At 38.1% G+C, this 24,867-nt stretch overlaps 1 protein-coding gene across 13 annotated transcripts in view; it reads right to left on the reverse strand.

Annotated features, from left to right (window-relative positions):
- PLEKHA7 (pleckstrin homology domain containing A7) overlaps positions 1-24,867 on the reverse strand; it is a 145,968-nt gene that overhangs the window by 20,060 nt on the left and 101,041 nt on the right. For 10 of the 13 annotated variants that reach the window (XM_033153623.1, XM_033153632.1, XM_033153614.1 and 7 more), the window contains 9 exons: positions 18,785-19,307; positions 17,567-17,653; positions 15,702-15,755; positions 9,757-9,837; positions 6,701-6,769; positions 6,511-6,591; positions 5,737-5,886; positions 3,923-4,024; positions 840-948 (listed from right to left, as the gene is read on the reverse strand). In XM_033153623.1, coding sequence (XP_033009514.1) covers positions 840-948; positions 3,923-4,024; positions 5,737-5,886; positions 6,511-6,591; positions 6,701-6,769; positions 9,757-9,837; positions 15,702-15,755; positions 17,567-17,653; positions 18,785-19,307 — 1,256 coding nt within the window. The remainder of the gene's footprint in view (positions 1-839; positions 949-3,922; positions 4,025-5,736; positions 5,887-6,510; positions 6,592-6,700; positions 6,770-9,756; positions 9,838-15,701; positions 15,756-17,566; positions 17,654-18,784; positions 19,308-24,867) is intronic. The other 3 variants (XM_033153657.1, XM_033153649.1, XM_033153586.1) reach the window with 1 other exon arrangement.

Consider the following 24,867-nt stretch of genomic DNA (forward strand, 5'->3'; position numbering starts at 1 on the left):
TTGGTTCCCCTCCGTGAAGGTAGTTAGATCTCTGGCCCACTATTTGAGTGATCTGATAAATCCTGTGCTAAGAAGGGCCTTTACACTAGCTCGATTTCATGCCATCCCCACAGCATTCTTACAGGGTGTATTTTCCAATACTCCTCTGGACCTTCGACTCTGCCCATGCAACAAAGGAAAGATAGAGGACTTTATTCACTTTTTCCTCTACTGCCCACTATATGCCTCAATAAGTCCCAGGCTTTTCCCTCTAATCCCGCCGACTATCGCCAGGGACGATGCCGCATGAAATACTTACTGGCGGATGCCAACCCCTTGATTTCACATGGAGTGGCCATCTATACAATACAGGCCCTGAAATTCAGGACCACCTTTTCGGCAAACTTGCCTTAGCCTTAGTCCTATGTATCTTCCTGACATGGACACTATCAACATGCCCTGCTATTGTTCTCTATTTTATCTGTATTATCCAGCACGATTTTACATTTAATGTTTTAACTGTATCTGTAGTATTCTTAGTATAAACACGCCAGGCCACTGCCTAGTTTTTTACTATGTGCTATGGCCATATGGCTAATGCAATAAATAAATTGATTGATTGACTGATAAGCAGCCAATTTGAATGCAATAATGTTGGATAACCTCCCATCATTATGCAGAATTAGAAGTGAACCAAGGAGATTCCTCTGTGATGCAGATATCATTGTCCTAAAATAATAGATGCAACTCCTGAAAGAAACAAATGTGGCTGCCAAATTTAATTCAAGCATAGATCTGGATATTTGGATAAGGAGATATAGCTTTTAATGTATGCATTAAAATGTGTGCATTTTACTTACCTGGATTCTTTATAGACTCTATGATGACTTTATAGTTGGATTTGTTTGCACTTAGGCCAGCCGTAACATCTTCTATTCTCCATAAATCTTTTTGCATTTGGGCTTTCTCCTAATAAGCAATGAAGACCAGGAAGATGGTGAAGGAATGGCAAAAATATGAACAATAGTTACATAAGCACATAACATATTTTTCCATTTATTTTGCTTTAAATCAAATGTTGTATATGGTTGCTTTGGCTACAAAACAGCGTACAGTGATACCTCTGGTTAAGTACTTAATTCGTTCCGGAGGTCCGTTCTCAACCTGAAACTGTTCTTAACCTGAAGCACCACTTTAGCTAATGGGGCCTCCTGCTGCCACCATGCCGCCAGAGCACAATTTCTGTTCTTATCCTGAAGCAAAGTTCTTAACCTGAAGCGTTATTTCTGGGTTAGCGGAGTTTGTCACCTGAAGCGTATGTAACCTGAAGCATATGTAACCCGAGGTACCACTGTAGTTGAAAATGAGAGCTCTTACATCATTTTTGCAAGAAGAGACAATGGTCCTGACAGTAAAGTCTAACTCAAGGGCAGCAGTAACCACTGGTGTTGCTACCCCTGCTACAGACTAACGCACACACAATGCTGATCCTGATTGTCAAGTCTGTTCTTCTCATGTGTGTGTGGGGGGGGGGGGAAGGAAATAGCATTGTGGTTAGCATCTTTAACATTGTGCTTATCCTATCATGCACAAATCAAGAATAGAAATAGATAACCCAACCTACAAGATGATTGACGCATGGAATTTATCTATAACAAACAATTTTAAAAATCAGGTAAGAAGCTCTGTCTTAACTTAATACCTTTTGCTCACTTATGCTCTCTGCTAGTTGTACAATATTCTGGATAATGTCATTATCCAGTATGGAATTGTGCTACAATGAAGGTATTAAAGACAGACGGCAAGTAAAACACTTTTTCTCAGTGCTGGGCAGTTAGGTAGATTGTAAGTTCTATGATGTATGTACTGTATGGCTGAAAGAGACAAAGTGTGAGTTTCTGGAAAACAGACATCCACTGGGAATGCAGAGATCCGTGTGTAAATGGATGTAACTTCTGCTTTGTATGCAGGAAGCATTAATTTTCACCGACCCTGCCCCTCAAGCAATAGCCACCTGTACCTCACTGTACACTGTTCCAGAGGGTCTGTGGACTGCAACCACAGTCTTTCACGGGGCAATGGGAGGACAGTAGGTAAGGATGTGATAAAACCCTGATGTGTACATTCTGTTTGGGGTTCAAACCACTAAAATGAATGAAACTCAGAAATCAAGATGAGAGAAGCTTTATTACTTATTTTTGGCTGTTGTTAGCGAGTAAGCCCTCATCTCTTTATATGTGCAGGTGTAGAAATGAAATTTTAAAAAATCTCTCCAGACAGGCATTTGGATTTCTATTCCAGTTTGATATGGATTTGTAACAGTTTGATTTAAATATGAATTTCTGGAATGTTTTATTGTTTAATATTTATATTAATTTGCATGACACTTTTCAGAAGCAGCAAAATTTAAAAATCAATACAATAAATAAGGAGAAATAAGCTGCTTAATAACCTGTAAAGCCATGCCATTTTATCCTTCAGATGAACACTAATATACTGTTTAACTTGGTTGCAACTTCTGACATCCTTTTTCCCAGCCAAATACCAAACCTCCCCCCCCCCACAAGAGCTTATTAATATAACAATGCAAAATGTCAAGGAGCACTACCAAGTTCTCATCTAAATCTTACTTTTATCTCAAAATTAATTATAACTTCCTTTTAAGTAATACAGACTTTTTCTTTATAATGCATTTTAAGAGTTTGCTTGAGAGATGAAATTACAAAGGTCAATTTTGATCAATTCATTTCAGCAAATGGAGAATGTGCATAATCTTTTTAAAAAAGATTATATAATATGAAATGCAATTTAAGAAATCCTAATTCCTAGAATGAAGGTCCCTGTGACCAAAAAGGAGCAATAGCCTGCTTGGCATAATTGGTCTACATTCCAAACTTACATGTGTTTGTGTCTCATTACTAAAAGCAATCAAGTATGAATTTGAAAATAAAGAATGAGAATATTTTAACTCTATGTAGTCTAAATCAGGTGTCCCCAGACTTACCGGACCTCAGGCCGCTTCCTCCAGTGCTGATCGCGTGGTAGGCCGGAGTGCGGGGGAGTGTGCGCCCACATGCTATTTCCGGCACACTTTCGGGTTGACAGAGCGCCGGAAATAGCTTGTGCGCATGCGCCTCCGCAGACACGGAAGTGCGCCGGAAATGACGCAAGCGCGTGCACACAAGCTATTTCCGTTGCTCCGCTGACCTGAAAGTGGGCAGCCGTACCGGTAAGAGCGGGCAGCAGCAGCAGGTGGCGGGGGTTGCCGGGGGCCAGATAAATGAGCCCCTCGGGCTGCATCCAGCCCACGGGCCTTAGTCTGGGGACCCCTGGTCTAAATGAACACAGAAACACATGACACTACCTCATACTAAATCAGACCAGTGGTACCATGTATGCTGACTGGCAGCAGCACTCCCAAGGCCTCAGGCCTTGTGTGAAAATTGTTATGTGCCCATTTTCTTCACTTACTCATTGCCAATCCCTCGTTCCTAAAGCAGCTTTTCCAAGAGCAAAAAAGGAAGTCACTGGGCTACTGATACATGCGTTTTGGTATAACATGTAGGTTGCTGGTGGTGCATTATTACAGCACACTGTGGTGGAATCCACACGTGCAACTCTCCACAAGTGTGAGGAATTCAATATTGGTCTAAGGCGACTGTTCTGTCACAGCAAATATTTTGGCTTGCCAAACAGAATGATCTCCCTTCTTCTCCCCCTGCATGCTGTTCTGGGAATTCTCTCAACCTCCAAACAATTTCAGGGGATGGATGTGGGGCATGGGGAGGAGAGAGGGGGAAGCCCCATTGTGCAAATGGAATCCTGGCCCCTGCGTTTACCTCAAGATTCAATCACATAATGGGACAAGATCTGGCTACACAGCCAAAGGGCTTGGGCACATTGTGCAAAAGCTACTTGAATCATGAAGGTGAATAAGCCTCACCTGAGAAAAAAACGATCTGTTCATTTGTTCCTGTAAGGCTTGCTTTAGCTGGTGTACATCTTTTTCCAGTTTCAGATATTCATTCCAGGCATTTTCCATTTCCTATTGACAAAGACAAAATATTCAGCTTTATCCTTTCATCCCCACCATCCTGTGTGTGTGGTGGGTCCATATGGATTCCTCACCCTTAGAAAAAGATGGAACCTGAGGTGTTCCTGAATGCTCTGGGAGATTGAATATACCCCCACCTATGTTTTTAGCTGCTCCGGTTTTGTCTGTAAGTCACCTCGAGTCCCTGTCAGGGAAAAAGGCAGGAGGAGGAGGAGGAGGAGGAGGAGGAGATTGATGATGATATTTCCCAGTGGATAAAGCTGTTGATCTTGTCAAAGCCCTGATCTCGCTATGCTCCCACATATCCTCTCCAGCATTATGGAGCCAGAATAACCTCTTGGTATTCCGGGGAGCTCCAGGGTATGAAACAAGCCAGACAAAGACTAGAGCACAACTGGTGCAAGTCTCACTTTAAAGCCGATGGGACACTGTTTAGAGCACATAATTGTGTTTACCATGCAGCAGTATCAGCTGCGAAGAAGGCTCATTTTGCAGTTTACATTGCATCCTCTAGAAGGTGGCTGATGGGAGTTCTTTTAGACAGTTCAGAGGTTACTGACTCACATTGTGGGGGAGGAACCTCTGGAACATTCAAGGACCCAATGTGATCAACTGGCTACACACTCTAAGGATAAAGTCTCTTGAGTTCAGAGTGATATTGACTCTGCAGTTGTTGCCGCTCTGGTTGATGTACCCAATGCTAGAATCAATGATGTGTTGTGAGATCAGTTTCAGCTGCCCTCTGGACCCCTGTCCCTCCTGGCTTATTAAATCTAGCAGAGGGGGGTCTGACTGGTTGGGTCTAGAGCATCATTAATGCTTCACTGTGTGAGATGATGCTCCCCAATGCCTTGAAAGATATTTGTGTGGCAGCACCCACACTGTGGAACTCCCTGCCTATTGACATCAGTCACGCACTTTCACGGTACCATTTTCGGTGCCTGCTAAAAACATATTTATTTAGGAAAGCCTACTCAGAAAAGTAGAATTCTGGCATGAGTTTTAATCTGGTTTTTAGCTTATTGTTGATTATAATTATTTTTTCAATGTTTTAAAAAGTTTTTTTTAACTGCTTTTCACTGATAATTTATTGTTTTATTCTTTTTGTAAACCATTTTGAGGTTTTAGTACAATCAAGCAGTATTTACATCTTTTGAAACACATACATAAACAAACAAGCAAACAAGCAATAAAAGATATAAAACACTGCAGGCTGATCTAAGTATTACAGCAACTACTTTATGCTGTTTAAACCACAAACAAACATACTTTAGCTTACAAGACTATGCATTCTTATTTGCAAATTACACCCACTGAAATTGATGAGGCATTATTCTAAGCATATAAGAAAAGACTGGACCTAAAGAAAAATTACTATGGCTTTGGATTCACTGGCTCCAAAACCATGAGGATCCCTGAAGGGCTCAACTCTGGAAGTAATGTAGCAATTTTGTAAAACAAACCCCGTCTTCCCACTTTCTGTCCTAGATAGCATGAAGTAGAATGACTTTGGATGCAAAGGTGGATTCACTGTTCAGCTCTGCCCTACTGCTTCCCAGTCCCAGTTCAGATTGCTCTGAAAGTATTGGTAGCAGATAACCATATTCCATTTCAGTGGGTCTGACATAAATATTGAATTAAAATGACTGAACACTAAAATATTTGTCTACAAGTTAAATTTTGTATCTCTAGGAATTACTTACTGTAGATACTTTGGATATTTCTGCCCGAATATGTATGAGATCCTCCTGCAAAAGTTTCTGCTGGTATGAAATCTTTTCTGTGTGCTGTGGTTGGTCTTTGTATTGTTCCATCTGCCTATGCAACACTTCCAGGACAGATTCCAACTGATCCTGTAGAAGAGGATTTAAAAGATATTGAAAAGCAGCATATCATCAAATTTAAAACAAATTTATACACATATCTAATTGACCTTTAGCCCTGGAAATATATATGCATATTATCTGAGGGAGATATACATAGGATTGTGCTGTTATTTTCTTTTTACTATATTATTAACCTCAAATCAGCCTTAGTTCTTGTTCACTTTTATTCTATGTTATTAATGATGCTACCAGCATCTACTATCACCCTCATTTGGTTAGATAAGTATCAGAAAACAGAATTTAGCTACTCAATACAATATTACAACATGGGAAATTTCAGACCTTCTCTCCAAAAAGTTGATTACGGACAGCAGTTATCAACCATTGTTGACCTCTGCCTTGATCATTCTAATTCCAATTCCATACCCAACAGCTGGGCTTGGAAGCAAAACATGCCGTGACATCTATTTGCCAAATCACTGTATTTTAATAATGCATCCTACTTTCATCTCAACCCTGTTCCCATCAATGAACACAGCAGTTGCATGTACTATCCAAAATAAGCAATTGCAGAAACTACAATGACTGCCATATTTTACTGCAAAACCTGTTAGAGAAACAAGGCAATGGAGGGATTGCAATACTATTTACTTTATTTTCCTTCAGGGCTCTTATTTTGTCTTCTAGGTCTTGTAGAATCCTGTCTTGTTCACAGAGAACACTTAGTTTCACCTACAAACAAGAACGTATATAAAGAAGATTAGAATAATAAAACAAAACTGGATTCTGACTGCTTCATCAGGACAACTGCATCCTTAGTAAAATTATGCTTTATTCTTACATCAATATCACTTTCTCCAATCCTGATGGGTTTCGCATTTCGTTCTTTTATTGTATCACGACCTGTTACCTAAAAAAAATAAAGATTTGAAAGTAAAATCAAAAGTTGGTCATAAACAAAAAAGGTCTGGAGAAAACTTTACTAATTCCCTCTAAATTTTAAAGATTATTTAAGGAGCAATCTAAGCTCCTTGGGAGGCATCAGAAGGGCCTCTGGATGCTGTGGACCTAGAGGGTAGTCTGCAGATGGAGGAGAACACTGTAACCAGATGTCTCCTTAGTGCAGGAGCAGCAGCAAGGTCTGTCGCCATTACTTTGACAGTAGTAGGAGAAGAGAAGAGCTTATAGAGACGGATCCAAGAGGCCTTGGACACACAGGATCTACAGAATTCCCAATCTCCCAATAAGGAAGAAAAACTACACCAGCCCTGAAGCTACCAGTTATTTTCCTGCCCACTGAAACCAATAGAAATTTTTGTTTGTTTGTTTTTTAATAGCAAAATGAAGGGAGGGGAAAAAGAAAGAAGCCACCCACTACCATCTCCCGTGGGCACAAGCCTGGTAGGGCTTAGGAAGGAGCAGATTCTTCACCACAGATATATCCCCATATGATGGTGTTGCCTGCACTAGAAGTATTACAAATATCTTATATAAAATTTGGGATCTTTTAAAATATGGTTGTTTAAGTTTTATAGCAGCAATGTGAATTCTTAACAAAAGGGGCAAGCCAGCATTATTTTTATCTTTACACATTCTATGATTCTTATACAAAATTTCTAGACAAATCCATTTTATCTTAACACAGCACAGCAGGTTTTGCTGGACTACATCCTCCCAGCACTAATTCTTTGATTTCTTAATGCTGAAAATTAAACATCCGTAGTTCTATTTAAAGGCTAGGTTTCTTGGGCTTTTTTTCAGAAACACATTGTTTTAAAATGCTTTAATACCCATAAATGTCACCAGTTCTTTGCTGGTATAGCAGCCTGATATATAGGCCCTGATCCAAAGTGTTTCAGGGATGATCCACATGCACAATAATTCTTTCAAATTTGGCTGGGTTCCAAATGATAAGCTTCCTTATGCAAACAATGTTCACCTGCAATATGCTGCTGGTAGCTGAAAGAGAAATATACTGACCCTATAAGGTGTTAAGTTCCTGCACTATACAGGATAGAAAGAGTAATGGGTGGATGGATGGATGGACCCAGTATTGGGAGCAGACCCATAGAAACGTGGGGGGGGGGATAGTAGAGACAGGAGTGCAATGTGCAACCATCCTAATAGATCAGATAAAATTCTCAAGTGAATAAAATACAGTGGTACCTCAGTTTACAAACTTAATTTGTCCTGGAAGTCCGTTCTTAAACTGAAACCATTCTTAAACTGAGGCGCGCTTTCCCTAATGAGGCCTCTTGCCGCTGGTGCCCTTCCACCATTCGGCTTCCGTTCTGAGACCGAGGTAAAGTTTGCAAACCAGGACACTACTTCCAGTTTTGTGGAGTTCATAAACAGAATAGTTCACAAGCAGGGCTGTTCTTAAACCGAGGTACCACTGTCTATGTTTGGCCTATAACATGGTTATAACCCTATAGGGAGACATGCAGTGATGAGCAGGGCTAGAGGCAAAAGCGAATGGAACAATGAATGTTAATTTTATATCTGCACACTAGGCTAGTTCCATGCCCCACCCCCTCCTCCTGGCAATCTCTTTATCACCCATCCAGACAAGCAAGAGGCATTATCAAGAGTTCAAGGACACATTCCAGCCATACAAAATACTTGGGGCATGAAGCAGGGCCAGTGAGGGGTGTGGCTGGAGGAGATATGAGGGCCTGGAGGGAAGCATTCAATCCCAGGTCTGAGGTTCCTCACGCCTCGTCTGTAACAAATCTGGTGCTACTAGAAGTGTTTCCCAGTTACTCAGCACATGCAGTCATGTACATATATGTATATTTACATATTTAACGAATGCTACATACAAAACCCCAAACAAGAAATATAATAATGAATGTTACTGGGAGGTTTTTTGCAACTGAAATATATTTTTATTTTCACCACATGCAATTACTTCAGGGGCCAAGCCATCATGATTTACCCAAAGGATATGAAAATGATATTTAACTCTTGAGGTAGAAGACAGTAGTTAGTATAATGGCTAAGAGAACAAGTAGTGAGCCAGAAAATGTCTTGTTCAAAACTCACCTTCTGTATTATTACACTAGGTAGCCTTAGAAAAGGTACTGTTTCAGCTGCAGCTATGTGACTGCAAGGTGGTGTAATAATTCTGACCTTCCATATAAGATTGTTACAAAGATTACTGAGAAAAATGTATGTGAAGCCTTTGAACATTCAGAAGGCACTATAAAAAAGCTGGAATTAATATTAGTACTATTATTAGTTCTATTTACCATTCATGACTATTTGTCACAGCTCCATCTTCAAGTTCCCATCATTGTAAACTGATAAAATGGAAACCAAATCATCAAATACAGGAGGGCTTATTGCCTTTTGGCAATATTTAGATTAAGGTTTTTTTTATTGCAGTAAAGCACTGTTTCCTTTTAAACTGCCACCTAGAATATTGTGTGGATTTAAAACTTTCTAAGATAAGCAACACATACTATATATTGGTATAACAGAATGTAAGTAATCAGTATAACAACAAATATGCAAGCAAGAGAACTGATCTGAAATCTAAAAGGTATACAGTGCACAGTGAGCCAAGGAAAAAATATGCAATTGTATCATATAACAGTACACGTAAAATCAACTCATTGTCAAAGCAGCAAAATCAAAACAAAATTAGCATGCTTCTGTATTTTCATAATTATAGAAATGGAATCACCACCACTAGTTTCCAAAACATGAGAAAATGAAGTCAAGCAGTATTGTGCCAGCCATAATATTACACAAAGCCTCCAAAAACACACATCTTGCAGAAAGCTGTGGTGTCATATATATCATGAGACACCTGTGGATGCTTAGCCATTTAAACATTGACTGCCATTGAAGAAAGCAATGGAATGGTTACATTTCCGTTACAGGCACTCTTACATTTATACTGGATAGTAACCCTTGTGCTGAGCTCTTTAGAACTTTGTAAACCATGTTGATCAGAGGTCCATTATTTTTTATCTGTTTCAAACAAAATTTTAATACATATCTTGTTATAGAGGAAAAGTTGACACTAGAAGCCAATAAACAAAACAAGAAAATAAAAATATATGTATACTATTATTTTTAGTAGCATGACTTCTCCTTGCTGCAGTTCAACACTGCATACAGTTAGTTGACTAACACACATTTCTTAGAAACTGGAGTGGTGGGAGGGACGGGGGGGGGGGGAGAGAGAGAGACGTAAAAGCATTTTTTGCTTCTCATGTGCTGTTTTCCTTTATGTCCCAAGTTTGCAGATGATACTAAGTAATTCAGGGTCATTGAAACAAAAGCAGATTGTGAAGAGCTCCAAAAGGACATCTCCAAACTGAATGAATGGGTGTAAAATGGAAAATGCAAATCAATGTAAATTCTCCAAAGATTCTTTGCAGCAAAATATATTTATTTCACATCTACACTTATGTGGTCTGAACTGGTAGTGAATGACCAGGAACGAGACCTTGGGGTCATAGTGGATAGCTTAATGTCAATCCAGTGTGTGGCAGCTGTGAAAAAGGCAAATTCCAAGCTAGGGATCATTAGAAAATGAATTGAAAATAAAACTGATATCATTACACAAATCTATGGTGTGACTGCCTTTGGAATACTGTGTACAGTTCTTCTCTCCTCACCTCAAAAATGATATTGTAGAGTTTGGAAAAGGTTCAGAAAAGGGCAACCAAAATGATCAAGGAGATGGAGCAGCTCCCCCAAGAGAAAAGGTTGCACTATATGGGACTTTAGAAAAAGGTGAATAAGTAGTAACATGGTTGAAGTTTATAAAATTATGAATGGCATGGAGAAAGTGGAGAGAGAAAAGTTTCTCTCTCGCACATATCCCTGGAACTCATAGACATCCAAGGAAGCCGAATGTTGGAAGATTCAGGACACATAAAAGAAAGGACTTCTTCATGTAGCAGTGTAGCACGCAGTTAACTCTGGAGCTCGCAGTGATAGTCATCAACTTGGTTGGCTTTAGAAGAGGGGTAGACAAAATTCTTAGCTAAGTCTATCAATGTCTGTTAGCCATGATGGAAGCTATTCTCTGCTCTGATCAAAGGAAGTATGTTTCTGAATACCAGTCACTAGAAACCATAGTGCATGCTCTTGTGCACAACCTCTGCTTGCGGGTTCCCCCACAGACATCTGGTTGGCCACTGTGAGAACAAGAAACTAGACTACTGTAGATGGATCATTCACTTGATCCATCAAGCTCTTCTTATGTTCTGATGATCACGATGGAAGTAATAAGTGGTGATTTTCTGTAACTTTCAAATACAATACAAACTAGGGACTCGAAATAAAAAAATGTACTGTACAGTCTCCTACACTCCTTGTTTATAGAAAAAATTCTAGCTATATATACCTAATATGAAACAGCCTTCAGTATGTTCTGGTTGCTAGCATAACAGTTAAGAAATTCAGGGCATTAGGTTTATCTACCAACCTCCTCCAATGAATGAATAAAGAAAACATTATTTGTGTGCATTATTTATGTGGAACATTATTTGTGTGCATTTTTGGTGTCCTTGGGTCTAAACATTGAGAAGGCATGGAAGCACAGAGTCTTTAGAAACAAAACATACCCCCTACTACCACTGCATACAAATATTGAGGACTCCCTCTTCCTTCCACCAAATATCCAAAACTTGCAGAGGGAGAGGATGAAAGAAGGACAGGCTGAAAGGGAGCAGGCGGCCACAATCCCTACAGACTGAATGCAAAGGTGAGAAAGGGAACTGGACTCTCAGGGCTTCTAAGACTAGTCTTCCTCTTCAAATGACCCTTTTGGTCACTGAAAGGATCCTGGAAGGAAGAATTATTAGCCTTGGATGATATGGCACCATATCCAAGCCCAGATCATCCCAGGATCCCTTCAGCAGCAAGAGGACTGCAATGGGGTGCATGCCATTCAAACCTGAAGGATATTGTTGCTGATAAAATGTGATTGCAGCCTCTTTAGATTATTTGCAGGTAATTACTTGTATATTCTACTTCCTTTTCCCTTCCTATTCTACATTCTGAGTGCTTGGATACTGCTGTGATGACAATATACAGCAGGCTAGCCTCAGATTAACAGCTCAGGAGAGTATCTCAGGCTAACTTGAATTTGCCTTGATTTAGGAACTGAATTTATTCTTATGACTTCCCATCCAGCTTTCTATGACAGTTCTTTTTTACATCTTGATTTGCTTCATATACATTAATTCCTTCAACTTATTTTCCAATATTTAATATTGTCAACTGTTGGTCACAAAGTAGGAACTGAATTTATTCTATGCAGAATATAATCTAAAGCATTATTTCAAACTCCACCAACAAAAATTAGTGGCCACCAAGGAACTATAAACTTAACATTTACAGGATCACTCATGCTGCAGGTTTTTTTAAAGCAACACTCTTCAAAACATACTGTACCCAGTTTTTATTTTCCTTAAAAAATGTTTAGGGGTACTCTCAATGTCCTACTCATATTGAAATACTGCACCTCAATGAGGCCAAACTTAAGATTCACAAAATGTTTAGGGGTATGCGTCCCCCTGCGTCCCCCCAGAAAAAAGCACTGACTGTACCTAATTCATAAAAACAGAAAACAAGAACCATTACAAGACTCAATAGTTACCATGATATTCCATCATCAGAATAACTGCATGTTACATGAAATGCTGCCTATGCTAGCCAAAATATATACATACAAAATATATAGAATATTTTGAAGAGGTGACTGTTACAAATTTAACATTAACTATCTTTAGAATTTCAGACTGCAAGCCTATGCTTACATCTATGGGAGCAGGTTCCATGGAACTCAATACAACTTATTTCCGAGTGGTAATTTATGAGATTGCACTAGAAAAGTAATGGCCGTCTAAATCAGATCATTACAATCTGGTATCATTCAGACATGGTTTTCCTGAGCCCATCTGCTTTCTACTTGAGATACACAATGGTATGGATATGTTAGGATTTTTAGGTACTCAGGGTTTTGTTTGAACATTGGATGTTGGGCAATTCACAGTATTCATTCGAAAGAACCTTCTGACAGTGGGAGCTGTTTGGCAGTGAACGGACTCTCGCAAGAGGTGGTGGACTCTCCTTCCTTGGAGGCTTTAAAGCAGAGGTTGGAGGCCATCTGTCATGGATGCTTTAGTTGAGATTCCTGCATTGCAGGGGGTTGGACTAGATGACCCTTGGGTCCCTTCCAACTCTACAATTCTATTAATGGATTCTGTGAAGAAGAGGGGCTTAAGGTACATTGCCCAACTCCCCCCCCCCCCCAAAAAAATCTCTAAGGAAAGCTGAAGTTATATTAGAATCTGGGATGGGAATCAGAAGCACTGTGTTCCAGTCCAACCTGGCAAGGTGGTTCCACAAAGCGATGTGGGGCAGCGGCAGGGGGTTTCTTCTCTCTCCTATGCAATGCACATTTTGAGGTAAAGATGGGTCTACTCTGTCCTCCATGCCATTTAACATCTGCCTAACTTTTTTTTAGAGATTTGAGGTGGGGGGCCATCAATATGCTGATGACACAGAGTTTTCCTCTAATCTAGGTATGGCACTAGAAATGAGCAGATTTTCTCAATTCCACTCTGCTACTGTTCTGATATCCCATGGATTTTGGATTCAGTTGAATTGCAGAACGGAAGAATGGACTTGACATCAGCTAATAAACTCAATTCAGACAATACAGAGGAAGGGATAGGGTAATATTGGCCTGTTCTCAATGGGGCTGTTCTCAATGGGGCTTCACTCTCCCTGAAGATTTGCAGCTTTTAAGGAGTATTACCTCAGGCCCTGCATATCAATGCTCAAATGGTATTTATGGCCAGGTATACTTTTCATCAATTCCTGTTGATGTGGCTGCATCACCTCCCACGAAAAGCTTATCTTGCCACAGTCACCTATGCCTTGTAAACCTCCAGGTTGGATCACTGCACTCTGCTCTGTATTAAGGATGTCGCCAAAAATGTTCAGAAACTTCAAATGGTTCAGAAAATGAATCAGTTTATTAACTGAGACTTATACCAAACATATTATTTCAGTACTTGAATATCTTCACTGGGTTTCAGTTTGTTTCTGGGCACAATTCAAAATACTGTTGATCCACAGAGCACTATGTGGTCAAAGACCAAGATCTCAAGGACTGCCTCCTCAGGTATGAATTTAATTGTTTGGTGAAATTGCTCTGGGTTTTAATGGCTCGTGTCTACAGATTAAATAGGAAGCTACCAAGGATTATCTCTATAGAATACTCTTCTCCAAAAACATCTGTATAGAATCTACTCTGTTGTCTTTTGGGCACCAAGTTAAATCTGTTTTGTTTACACAATCTTTTGGTGAGAATAAATTTGGAAATGTTTTCCTACTACCTTTAAACACTATTTAGTTAACTGCTGCTGGATCTGTTTTGTTCTGCTTAATTCATATATGTTATGTTTTCGTTTCTTTTATATTGTATTATTGAAGTGTATTTTTTTTAAAATAAAAGCTATGTCTCATCCACTTACCTTCAAGCAGAAAACAACAACTTCAAAACGGAACCTTCTATCTTGGAATACTTTTTTAAAATAAACCTTTCAAATATGTCTTTTATGTGCAGTCCAGAAACTCTAAGAAAATGTATTGCTTTGGGGCCTCCATCTGCTCTGACCAGGGGCAAATATCATTATGACTATGTTCCCAGATACAACACTACATTTGAACTATGGTTAGGAACTAATAACAGGCTATAGGCATGTGCCTTTTCTATTTTCTTTCCCTTTGCAAACAATTTTACCCTGCCACCCTTAACTGTGGGTTTTAATTAGGGCTGTACGGAGCATATTGCAAACAAATAGCTTCAAATGATGGTTGTGTTGTTTCACAAACCACAGCCTTTATTTTTAGTATCAGGAAATCACATCTCCCCAAAGATTTACTTTGGAAACATTTCCTAACAGAAAACATAGCCTAGGTTAAGGTATGTTCAGAAACTTATTTCTATTTTTCTGTCCTAATAGAATTAAGGTGAGTGCATTAAATTGCACACATATCTGGGAGTAAGCATCATTAAATACAAGCGCTCTGATTTCTGAGTAAACATGTAAAACATTACAGTATTATTCACACGTATCTGCACTCAGATTTAACTCTATATAACATTGTTATATTTAATTTTTATTCCTACTCCTAAACCAAACTGCTGAAGGTACCAGAATGTCATGATAAACATTTGTCAAATTGGTGCTTTTTATTTGCTTTGCTTTTTTTGTTGCTAGTTTTACTGTTGCTGCCGTTTTTAATGAAGGATTTTAATGCTGGCATTTGTATTTTATTATTAATGTGAACTACATTGTTAGTCTTTTGCGCTACTATTAGGAGCTGACTTTGGAATTGATAGCAAATAAGGTAATACAAATATTGTAAACAAATAAGTGAATAAATAATTATTAGTAAAACAGGCAGTTTTTAGCAGAAATAGAATTAAAGAGTAAGAAGAAAGCACTACCATCTGTTTATTAGCAGCTGATAATATTGAGCCCCTGGCATAAATATGTTGTGACATGGGGGTGCAGTAGTAGGGGAACTGACAAAAGTACCTTTCCTTGCATGAGTGGAAGTGCCTTCAAGTAGTGCATGAGACTCTCTGATTTTCTCCAAAATAAAGAGGCTGTTTTGATGTCATGTTATACTGTATATCCAGTGTATTTTACATTTAAAATTTACTCCAGTTACAGAAAAAAGAAATCAGAATATCGAAGGACTGATAACTGATACTATAACATAAATACACTAATGAGGATTGTATATAGAGGATAGATCAACTGTAAAATACTAGAATATTTTATACAAACATGTTTTACCTTCAAATCCAAATAGTCAAGATCTTTCTTCAGCTGGATGTAGGTATCGTCAGCCTGCAAATGGAAGTACATAAAAAGAATATAGAACATTCTATTGCAATACTGGACTCTGTAACTAACTAGCAACTACTTCTGGGAACTTCTGCAAAAGCATATAGATGATAAATTAGCTATCTAGGAAGACTTATCATTAACACACTGATGTTTATGGTTGAATGACAAATGAATACAGTGCATCAATGGCAGCACATCATCTTCATCAACCTTACAAACATCAAGATCACAGATTTTTTTCCTTTCTACGCAGTTAGCTAACATGCACTTGTACATTTTAAATTATTTTCAATTATCAAGACCTTTTTATGAGGAAGATATGAAAAAATCTTTATTAAATTCATCATGTAATTTTTTTTTCTTGACAGAGAAGTATTAATTGTTCATTAATTTTTTTTAGCAATGTACTGTATTTTCCAGCGTATAAAACAACTGGGCGTATAAGACGACCCCAACTTTTCCAGTTAAAATACAGAGTTTGAGATATACTCGACCGCAGATTCTCCACTCGGCGTATAAGACGACACCCCGACTTGAGAAGATTTTCCTGGATTAAAAAGTAGTCTTATATGTCAGAATATACAGTATCTATCACTTTCATCTAATTAGTGTAACTGATGGACAAAATATTTTTAGTTTTATTTTCAAATAATATACAGAGGCGATGACTATTTCATGCACCATGAGGCACATCTTTGTAACACAAATAATTTTATCCTAAACTACAAACTAAAGCTCCAAGCTTAAAACGATCAAATCTGATAATTATTCATTCAAAGTAGAGTTATTGTTATACTGCTGCCTTTGATTGTTACTTGTATATGGTGCAAAAAGACAACTAGATTATGGTAAGCTAATGGACACACAAGTAGCTGACACAATGCTGAGGCAATACGGATATCCTCCCTAGTTCCTTAATATATATCAGTTTGAGGGGGGAGGACAAGCAGCATGTGGTGAATTAAGCCACTTCCATCAAGAATGAGTGGAAAAGCTTACTTTTTCAGCCAAAATTAATAAACCTGCAAGTTAGTAAGCTTGCCTCTTGAACGGATTTTTAAGGCAACAATCACAAAAACGAACATCAAAGCAAAATAATAGCAGTTATTCATATGCAACAGCATCCTATAGTTAAAAAAATGCTTACAATCTCCAGCACATGCCAGAGCAAAGTAAAACTATGAATGAACTGGGGACTTGAACATACTGAAGAATGGGCAAGAAAGCACAGACTTGAGCATGGCACCAGTGAAGCACTTGCAGTCACAGAATATCATATACAGCACAAATGAGCCAATCAGCAGCTGACCTGGTAAGAGGAATTAGTTGGCAAGTGCTGTAGTAATTGGGCGATTGTGTAATTTCGTATACTAGCCAACTTAGCCTGATGTCTCCTTAATCGAATGAGAAGCAATGTTAGCTCTTCAGGCTGTAGGTATTTGGACACATTGTAAAGAGGAAATTAGCAGTTTTCAGGGAGAGTCACTGTAGCTATAATTCTTCACCTAAGGTGCCCAGAAAACGTATATTTGACACAGTTAAGCAACCAGTTGGTATTTTTGTCTTTGATTGGAATATTGTACTTTAATGTCAGAAAACACAAAAGCAAATTCCATGAACAGTTCCACTTATAATGACTTCAATGGCAGTTGAATGTAGGCCACATTTAGAGCCAGGAAGTTCAAGTTACTTGATTCCGTTAAGACATGAAAAATCAATAAAGAGTGTTTTGGACTCAGACATCCTTAGAAGTTCTAGTAAATTCAGCTGGTACATAGAAGGGGAAGGAAAATAGAAATGCTTATACGTACCGATTTCCCATGCAAACTTGGAGCACTTACAGTATGGGTCATATATCCCATTGTAGGCATGGAACGCCTATCTATGTGTGCTGAGTTCTGTATAAATGGAAAGGCAGTATTAAAGAGTAATTTATAATGGGATTTTCTTTTCTTAAACCCTTCAAATTCACACCTCCCATCCTTGCATCAAGGTGGATTGACTTAAATTGCCATTCGATGCAGCCAATACTGAGCTAGATGAACAAATAATCTGACTCGAAATAAGGCAGCTTTCTATGTTATAGTTATGTAAGCCCTCCCCTGCTGTCATGTGAATAATGCATGAAGCAGGGTTTAGTTAAAGGGCATAAAAGGAGCAACAAGCAGGGTCACCTAAGTGGGCAAAATGGACAAACCTCCAAGAGACATATAGGATGGTATCCCCTGGAGCCAGGGAATGAATCTTTGTGCCTGTGGTGACTTACCAGTCACTGGGTCTCTCAGTATAAAGCCTATAATAATATATGATCTACAGTGTCATATTTATACTGCTTTACCTCCAAAAGACATTTTTCTCATGATTTTTTTATATAGAAAAATAGCTTTATAACTCGAAGGGTTAGAACCAGATTAATTTAGTTGCACTTAGGTTCATAACAATATGAAAAGTTACCCATGATTAATTTAGTTCCTACTGATTTCAGTGGGAACTAAGTGCAACTAACTTGGCCTGAATCCAACCAAATAAATTTACATAGAGCCACGGACTCAGTAAATGTACGGTTAACATGTTTATAGTCATGTGATGCTTCCATACATCATCTAGCCTTTTTTTATATATAAACGACAAAGTTTGCATCTCATTCACTTCATCTGGCCAGGGCCTCATATGTCTATTTGAACAAATTTTGCTCAACCTGCAACTGACCAAGCACTGAGGACATAAATCCTGCCTTTGAAAATACAAGTTTCAGTGGATAATGTAAGAAAATTGACAGTGAACATTGATCAAATAATCTAAAGGTTAGCACTTAGAACGGTAATTTTATTACATCTGAAGAAGTGTGCATGCACACGAAAGGTATCTGAAGAAGTGTGCATGCACACGAAAGCTCATACCAAGAACAAACTTAGTTGGTCTCTAAGGTGCTACTGGAAGGATTTTTTTATTTTTTATTTTTTTATTTTGTTTTGTCTATTACACCTCACTAGTATAGTCTGAAAAATGTATCAGTAAAATTTACTCACTTTTATAGTTTGACTTCGAATCTTCATGGGTGATCCAGCAAAAGGAACATCTATCATTGGTCTCTCATCAGATGGTATGACAGTAACCCTTTCTGCAGGAGTGTGTGGTCTTCGAGGTGGAAAAACTTTAGGGGGCCCAGGTGGTGGTATATCAGAAGGAGATGGGGGAACAGAAACTGAACGTGGAACATCTAATGAACTTCTTCCCTTACCACGGTCTGTAAAGTCTGGAGAACCAATATAAATAGGTGCTGTGGGACTGCCGTGTTTAAACTGCTGTCTCTGTTGCCACTCATACAGCTGCCACACAGTACCATCTTTGTTAGCTCTTCTCTCATCATGGGACATCTTCAAGTGGCTAACCCGGTCTTGAGCATACTTGTAGTCACTTGGCAGATTGCGATTTGAGGGCGGTGAACTTCCTGAAGGCTGCCTGGTATTCTTTGGCAAGGTATGATAATTCTCAGGAAAAGATATGGAATGACTGGGCACTTGGCGAATAAGGGACTGATCAGATGCAAGACTGTTTGAGAAAAATTGTTTCATTAAATATTAAATGAGAATGCAGCTATTATTAAAGTCAAGGTTTCACAAAATCCAACTTTAGAATTCCTTTATTTAATTGAAGCAAACAAGTATGTGCAGAATCTCATAGGCCACAATGGCCTTTAACAGTTAACCGTTTTTTCAGAGTTGACAGCCATTTGAAAGAGTGATGCCCTTTCATGGTGTATTTACTCAGGCTACTTTTGCCTCTGTTTTATCATGTTCAAAACCCTGCAAAATATTCAGGCAAAATTTGGATTTTAAAAAGTGTGTCTACACCATGTGAAGCAAGTTACTCAGCTCTTCTTAAAAATTGTCAGTCTCAAACCTGAGACAGTTTCCTTAGCTAGTTTCCTAACCTGTCTAGATTCCTTAGTTGACCACTAGGTGGAGCATGCTATTCAACAAAATGTTACTTGTTTATCCTAAGGGTTCCCACCACCACCACTTGAGACTGTTTTGGCAGAGCACTTAATGATTTTTCTGTCTGTTGCAGCAAATGTGAAGTCCTAGATGCTGTATGATTTGTAATTGTATTTTCATTAATTATTTTATTTATTGTATTCTATTGCATTACTATTTGTATTCCAAATAATTCAAATTGTAACAAAATAAATAAAAGAATTAAAGCAATAAAAACACAATTAAAATAAGTATGATTATTTAATGTGGACATGCCACAGCCACTTGAATGCAGCTTGCAGACCACTTGTGGTCCATGGACCATAGGCTGGAAACCCTTGCTTTTTTATCCCAAATAAATCAATCACCTGCTGTTGGAAAAAGGAAGCTTTCAAAAAGATATGTTCAGTAAACATACGTGCATTTTGTGGAAACAGAAAGGATGTTTCTGATACATTATCATTTGCTAAAAACGTCTCTATCCTCAGGGAGTTATTTGTAAAATAATATTCTCAGCAAAAAAACAAGCAGATTCTCCCAAGGTTCTACATCACTTGACTACCTGGCTTCATGACAAGATTAATTATGCTTCATGACAAAAGTAGCTTAAAGCCTGAGCAGCCAATTTAACAGGAAACCATCATGTCACATAAGTAGTCTCATCTGTTGCACAATTAAGGAGCTATTGATTTAATGCATCAACCGACTTTACTGGGCCTTTTGCCAAGCTAACATTAAAAATCATTCTCACTTTTTTCTTGAAGAAAACAAGCAAGGACCTGAAACACTTGGACTTCATCAACAAAGTAACTGTTGGGTAGCATAAGCTCATCATGCTCATGCTGTGAAGGGTGTCCATCAGTTAAATGTTAGAACTAAATGGATGGAAGACAAAGGACCATATAATTGTAGAGCTGGAAGAGACTCTGAGAGGGGAAGGGGAAGGGGAAGGGGGTTATTGACTTTTTTGTTTTTGTTATGTATTTTGTATTTTTATCTTGTATTCTCTTGCTGTGAACCACTTTGAGATCTAAGGATGAAGGGTGGTATGCAAATTTAATGAATGAATGAATGAATGATCTAGTCCAACCCCCTGCAATGCAGCAATATCAACTAAAGCATCCATGACGTGCATCCACCCAACTTCTGCTTAAAAGCCTCCCATGAAGGTGAGTCCACCACCTTCCAAGGGAGTCTGTCCCACTGTTGAACTGCTCACACCATCAGAAAGTTATTTCTGATTTTTAGTCAGAATCATAAAAGATAACGCCATGCTGCTGCTATCTTTTTCAATAGGCTCTGAGATTGTGAGACCAGATTCCTGACAGAGGAATGAATAGCTGGCAGGAAAAAAATGAGCCCCCCCTTGAGCTTCATACAAATTTTTCTGTACATTTTAACCGGACTTTAAGGCACTCCTTTTTCCCCTTCACAATTTTCCCGCCTGTATAACATGAAATTCACTGTGACTTTTATGTATAATGGTCAGTGAAGAAGCTCTAGTTTTGCAAGGCTTTTTCCTCACTATATTCCTTTCCATGAATACTTAGAATGAACTCTGTTCTCCCATTTCATCTTTCTGGTTACAGAGAGAATGCTGTTAGTCCCAGCTATTTATTGGTAGAGAGAGTGAACAGTTTGCTTCTTGAAGAGGTTTGCTATAAAAGTTGGAAATAAGCACACATTTGGTTGAATTCAAACAACATGCCCTATAAGATGCAAAAGCTGTCTTCAGCAGAGGAGAGATATACCCTTTGCTTGAGAGTATTGAAAGTATTGCATGGGAAAAGTGAAACTTGACATGATATTTTTCCTTCCACTTGTGCAAGAGGTTATACAAGCAGAAGCATGCTACAGAACCTACTATAACACATGTGAACTACTATGCTACCGGTAACTCTTGTCCAAGCATTTGTGGAGCACAATATCCAACTATTTCCCTTCTGTGCAGTTTTTTTTATTCAATCCATTTAATTTCCATTTTTGTGTCTGCTAGTATAATTTTAAAAAGAGCAACACAATACTGTACTAAAACACAACTTACATGACAAACCAAGGTGAGAGAGAGAAATGTGAGCTTTAACACCTCTTGTATATAGTCCTTTATATAATAATGCTATATAGTTCTTAAACTGTCCAGAGGGCAGCACCAATACAAAAAAGGGACAGCTGGCAACACCACTGGTTCACTCACAAACACACACAATGCTCCCCCCCACCAACCCTCCCCAAATGTTTTTCTTTTTTTTTTTTTGCATGAATTTTTTTATTTTCCAGCAAATAAAATACAGACAAGTTGAACATACAATATTTTACAATATTACATAAAACTCCGTCGAGTTTTCTGACTTCCCTCCTTCTTTTCTCTGGTTTTCTAACTTCTCACTACTTCCTCGCTTTTTCTTATTTCTGTTCATTTTACTAACTTGTTTTCCTCACTTTGTCTTAACATGTCATCCTAGTGCAAGAATTCTGCCAGCACCCGAAAGTGTTACCAATTTTTACAGTCTTTCATATAATCTAAAAATTTACCCCACTCCGATTGAAACCTTTGGTCTCTTTGGTCTCTTACTCTCCCCGTTAATTTGGCCAATTCTGAATATTCCCATAACTTTGTTTTCCAATCATCTACCGAAGGTAAGTCTTTTGATTTCCAATACTGCGCCAAAAGTATCCTTGCTGCTGTAGTTGCATAAAGGAAAAACCTTTGGTCCTTCTTTTTTATCTCATTTCCAACTAAGCCAATTAGAAAAGCTTCCGGTTTTTTTATAAATGTATATTTAAGTATTTTCTTTAGTTCATTATAAATTACTTCCCAATACTGCTTGATTTTATCGCATGTCCACCACATGTGGTAGAAGTCGCCGTCCTTCATCTCACATTTCCAGCATTTCTTGTCGTAACTTCTATACATTTTTGCTAGTCTTACCGGTGTGAGATACCAGCGATACATCATTTTCATGATGTTCTCCTTCAAAGTTATGCAAGCAGTAAATTTTATGTGTTCACACCATAATTTCTCCCACATTTCAAATTGAATATTATGACCTATATCTATAGCCCACTTTATCATTGTTTCTTTAATTTCTTCATCTTTTGTGAACCACTCTAATAGGTAATTATACATTTTAGATAGTAATTTCTCCTTTCCTTCTAATATTTCTTCTTGGAATTTTGACTTTTTCTTATCGAAATTAAGTTTTCTTTTATCCTCATTAAATAAATTATACACCTGGTGGTATTGGATCCACCCTGTCAACCTTTCCGCCACCTGATCATAGGGTTTAATTTTCCATCCTTTTTCTGATTCAATTAACAGGTCTTGATATGTTATCCATTTTTCATCTTCCGTATAAATCTTTTTTATCGTTATTATCTCTGTGGGTGAGAGCCACCTAGGTGTCTTTCTTTCTAGTAAGTCCTTGTACCTTTGCCACACCTCGTATAATGGTCCCCTAAATATATGTGATAAAAATTCTTTGTGAACCTTCGCTTTGTCTTGCCAGAGATAGGAGTGCCAACCGTATCTATTGTTAAAACCCTCCAGGTCTAGCAACTCCTTATCTTCCAGCATTATCCATTCTCTCAGCCAGACTAGACAAGATGACTCATAATAAATTTTAATATCTGGCATTCCAAACCCCCCTCTTTCTTTTTTGTCTACCAATAATTTATGCTTGATTCTCGGGTGTTTGCCCTGCCAGATAAATTTTGTCAGATTTTTCTGCCACCCTTTTAGCAGGCTCGTTCCCTTAATTACCGGCAATATTTGGTACAAAAACAGAATTCTCGGTAGTACATTCATTTTTATACATGCTATTCTACCCCACAGAGATAAATTTAATTTGTTCCAAATTTCTAAATCTCTTTTAATTTCTTTCCAAATTGTTTCATAATTATCACTAAATAGGTTTATATTTTTTGGGGACAACCAAATTCCCAAATACTTGACCTTTTTCACCATCATAATACCATACTCTTTTTGTATTTCTTCGATTTCCTTCTTGTCGAGATTCTTAACCAACATTTTTGTCTTTTCCTTATTTATCTTTAAGCCTGCCAAATTACCGAACTCCTCTATCACTTCCAGCATTTTCCCCATACTTTGTAATGGATCTTCCAAAGTCATAACCAGATCGTCCGCGAATGCCTTGACTTTAAATTCCCTCCTACCGACCTTCACTCCTTTTACCTCTTTTGTGTCTCTTAATTTATTTGTCAGGATTTCCAAAACCATAATAAAGAGAAGTGGCGATATCGGGCAACCCTGCCTTGTGCCTTTTGTAATTCTAATTTTGTCTGAAAGTATTCCGTTAACCACTAATTTCGCTGTTTGTTCTTTATAAATAGCCGTGATGCCCTTTAAAAATTTTTCTCCCACCTCCATCTTTCCCAATACCTTCAACAAAAATTCCCAAGATACATTATCGAAGGCCTTTTCGGCATCAATAAAAATTAGTGCTGCCTTTCTATCAATTTTCAAATCCAAATATTCTATCAGGTCCACAATTGTTCTTATATTATTTTTCATTTGGCGACCTGGTAGAAACCCATTTTGATCTCTGTGAATTACTTTATTCATAACCTTTTTGAATCTATCAGCCAATATGTTTGTAAATAATTTATAGTCCAGGTTCAATAAGGAAATCGGTCGGTAGTTTTTCACATTCGTCAGATCTGTACCTTGTTTGGGGATTACTGTAATAAAAGCCTCTTTCCATGAGTCTGGTATTTTTCCATTGGTTAGAATCCTATTCATCAATTCTAGCATCCTTGGAACTAGTTGTGGTGCCAAGTCCTTATAATACCTAGCCGATATGCCATCGGGGCCTGGGGCTTTCCCCCCTTTTAATTTCTGTATTGCACTTTTGAGCTCCTCTTCCGAAATTGGAATATTCAACTGTTCTTGGTCTTCCTTTGAGATTTTCCTTGGTTTATTTTTCTCCAGATAACGGTCTATTTCTTCATCTTCCTCCTGCTCCTTCTGATATAAATTCTTATAGAAATCCTGGAATACATCTCTAATTTCCTTTGGATTATCTGTTATTACTTCATTCTTTTTAATTTTGTTTATTATGCCCTGTTCCTGTCTTCTTTTCAATTGCCATGCCAATAATTTTCCTGTCTTATTTGCA

Source organism: Lacerta agilis, chromosome 1 (assembly GCF_009819535.1).
Source record: "Lacerta agilis isolate rLacAgi1 chromosome 1, rLacAgi1.pri, whole genome shotgun sequence".
NCBI lineage: Eukaryota > Metazoa > Chordata > Lepidosauria > Squamata > Lacertidae > Lacerta > Lacerta agilis.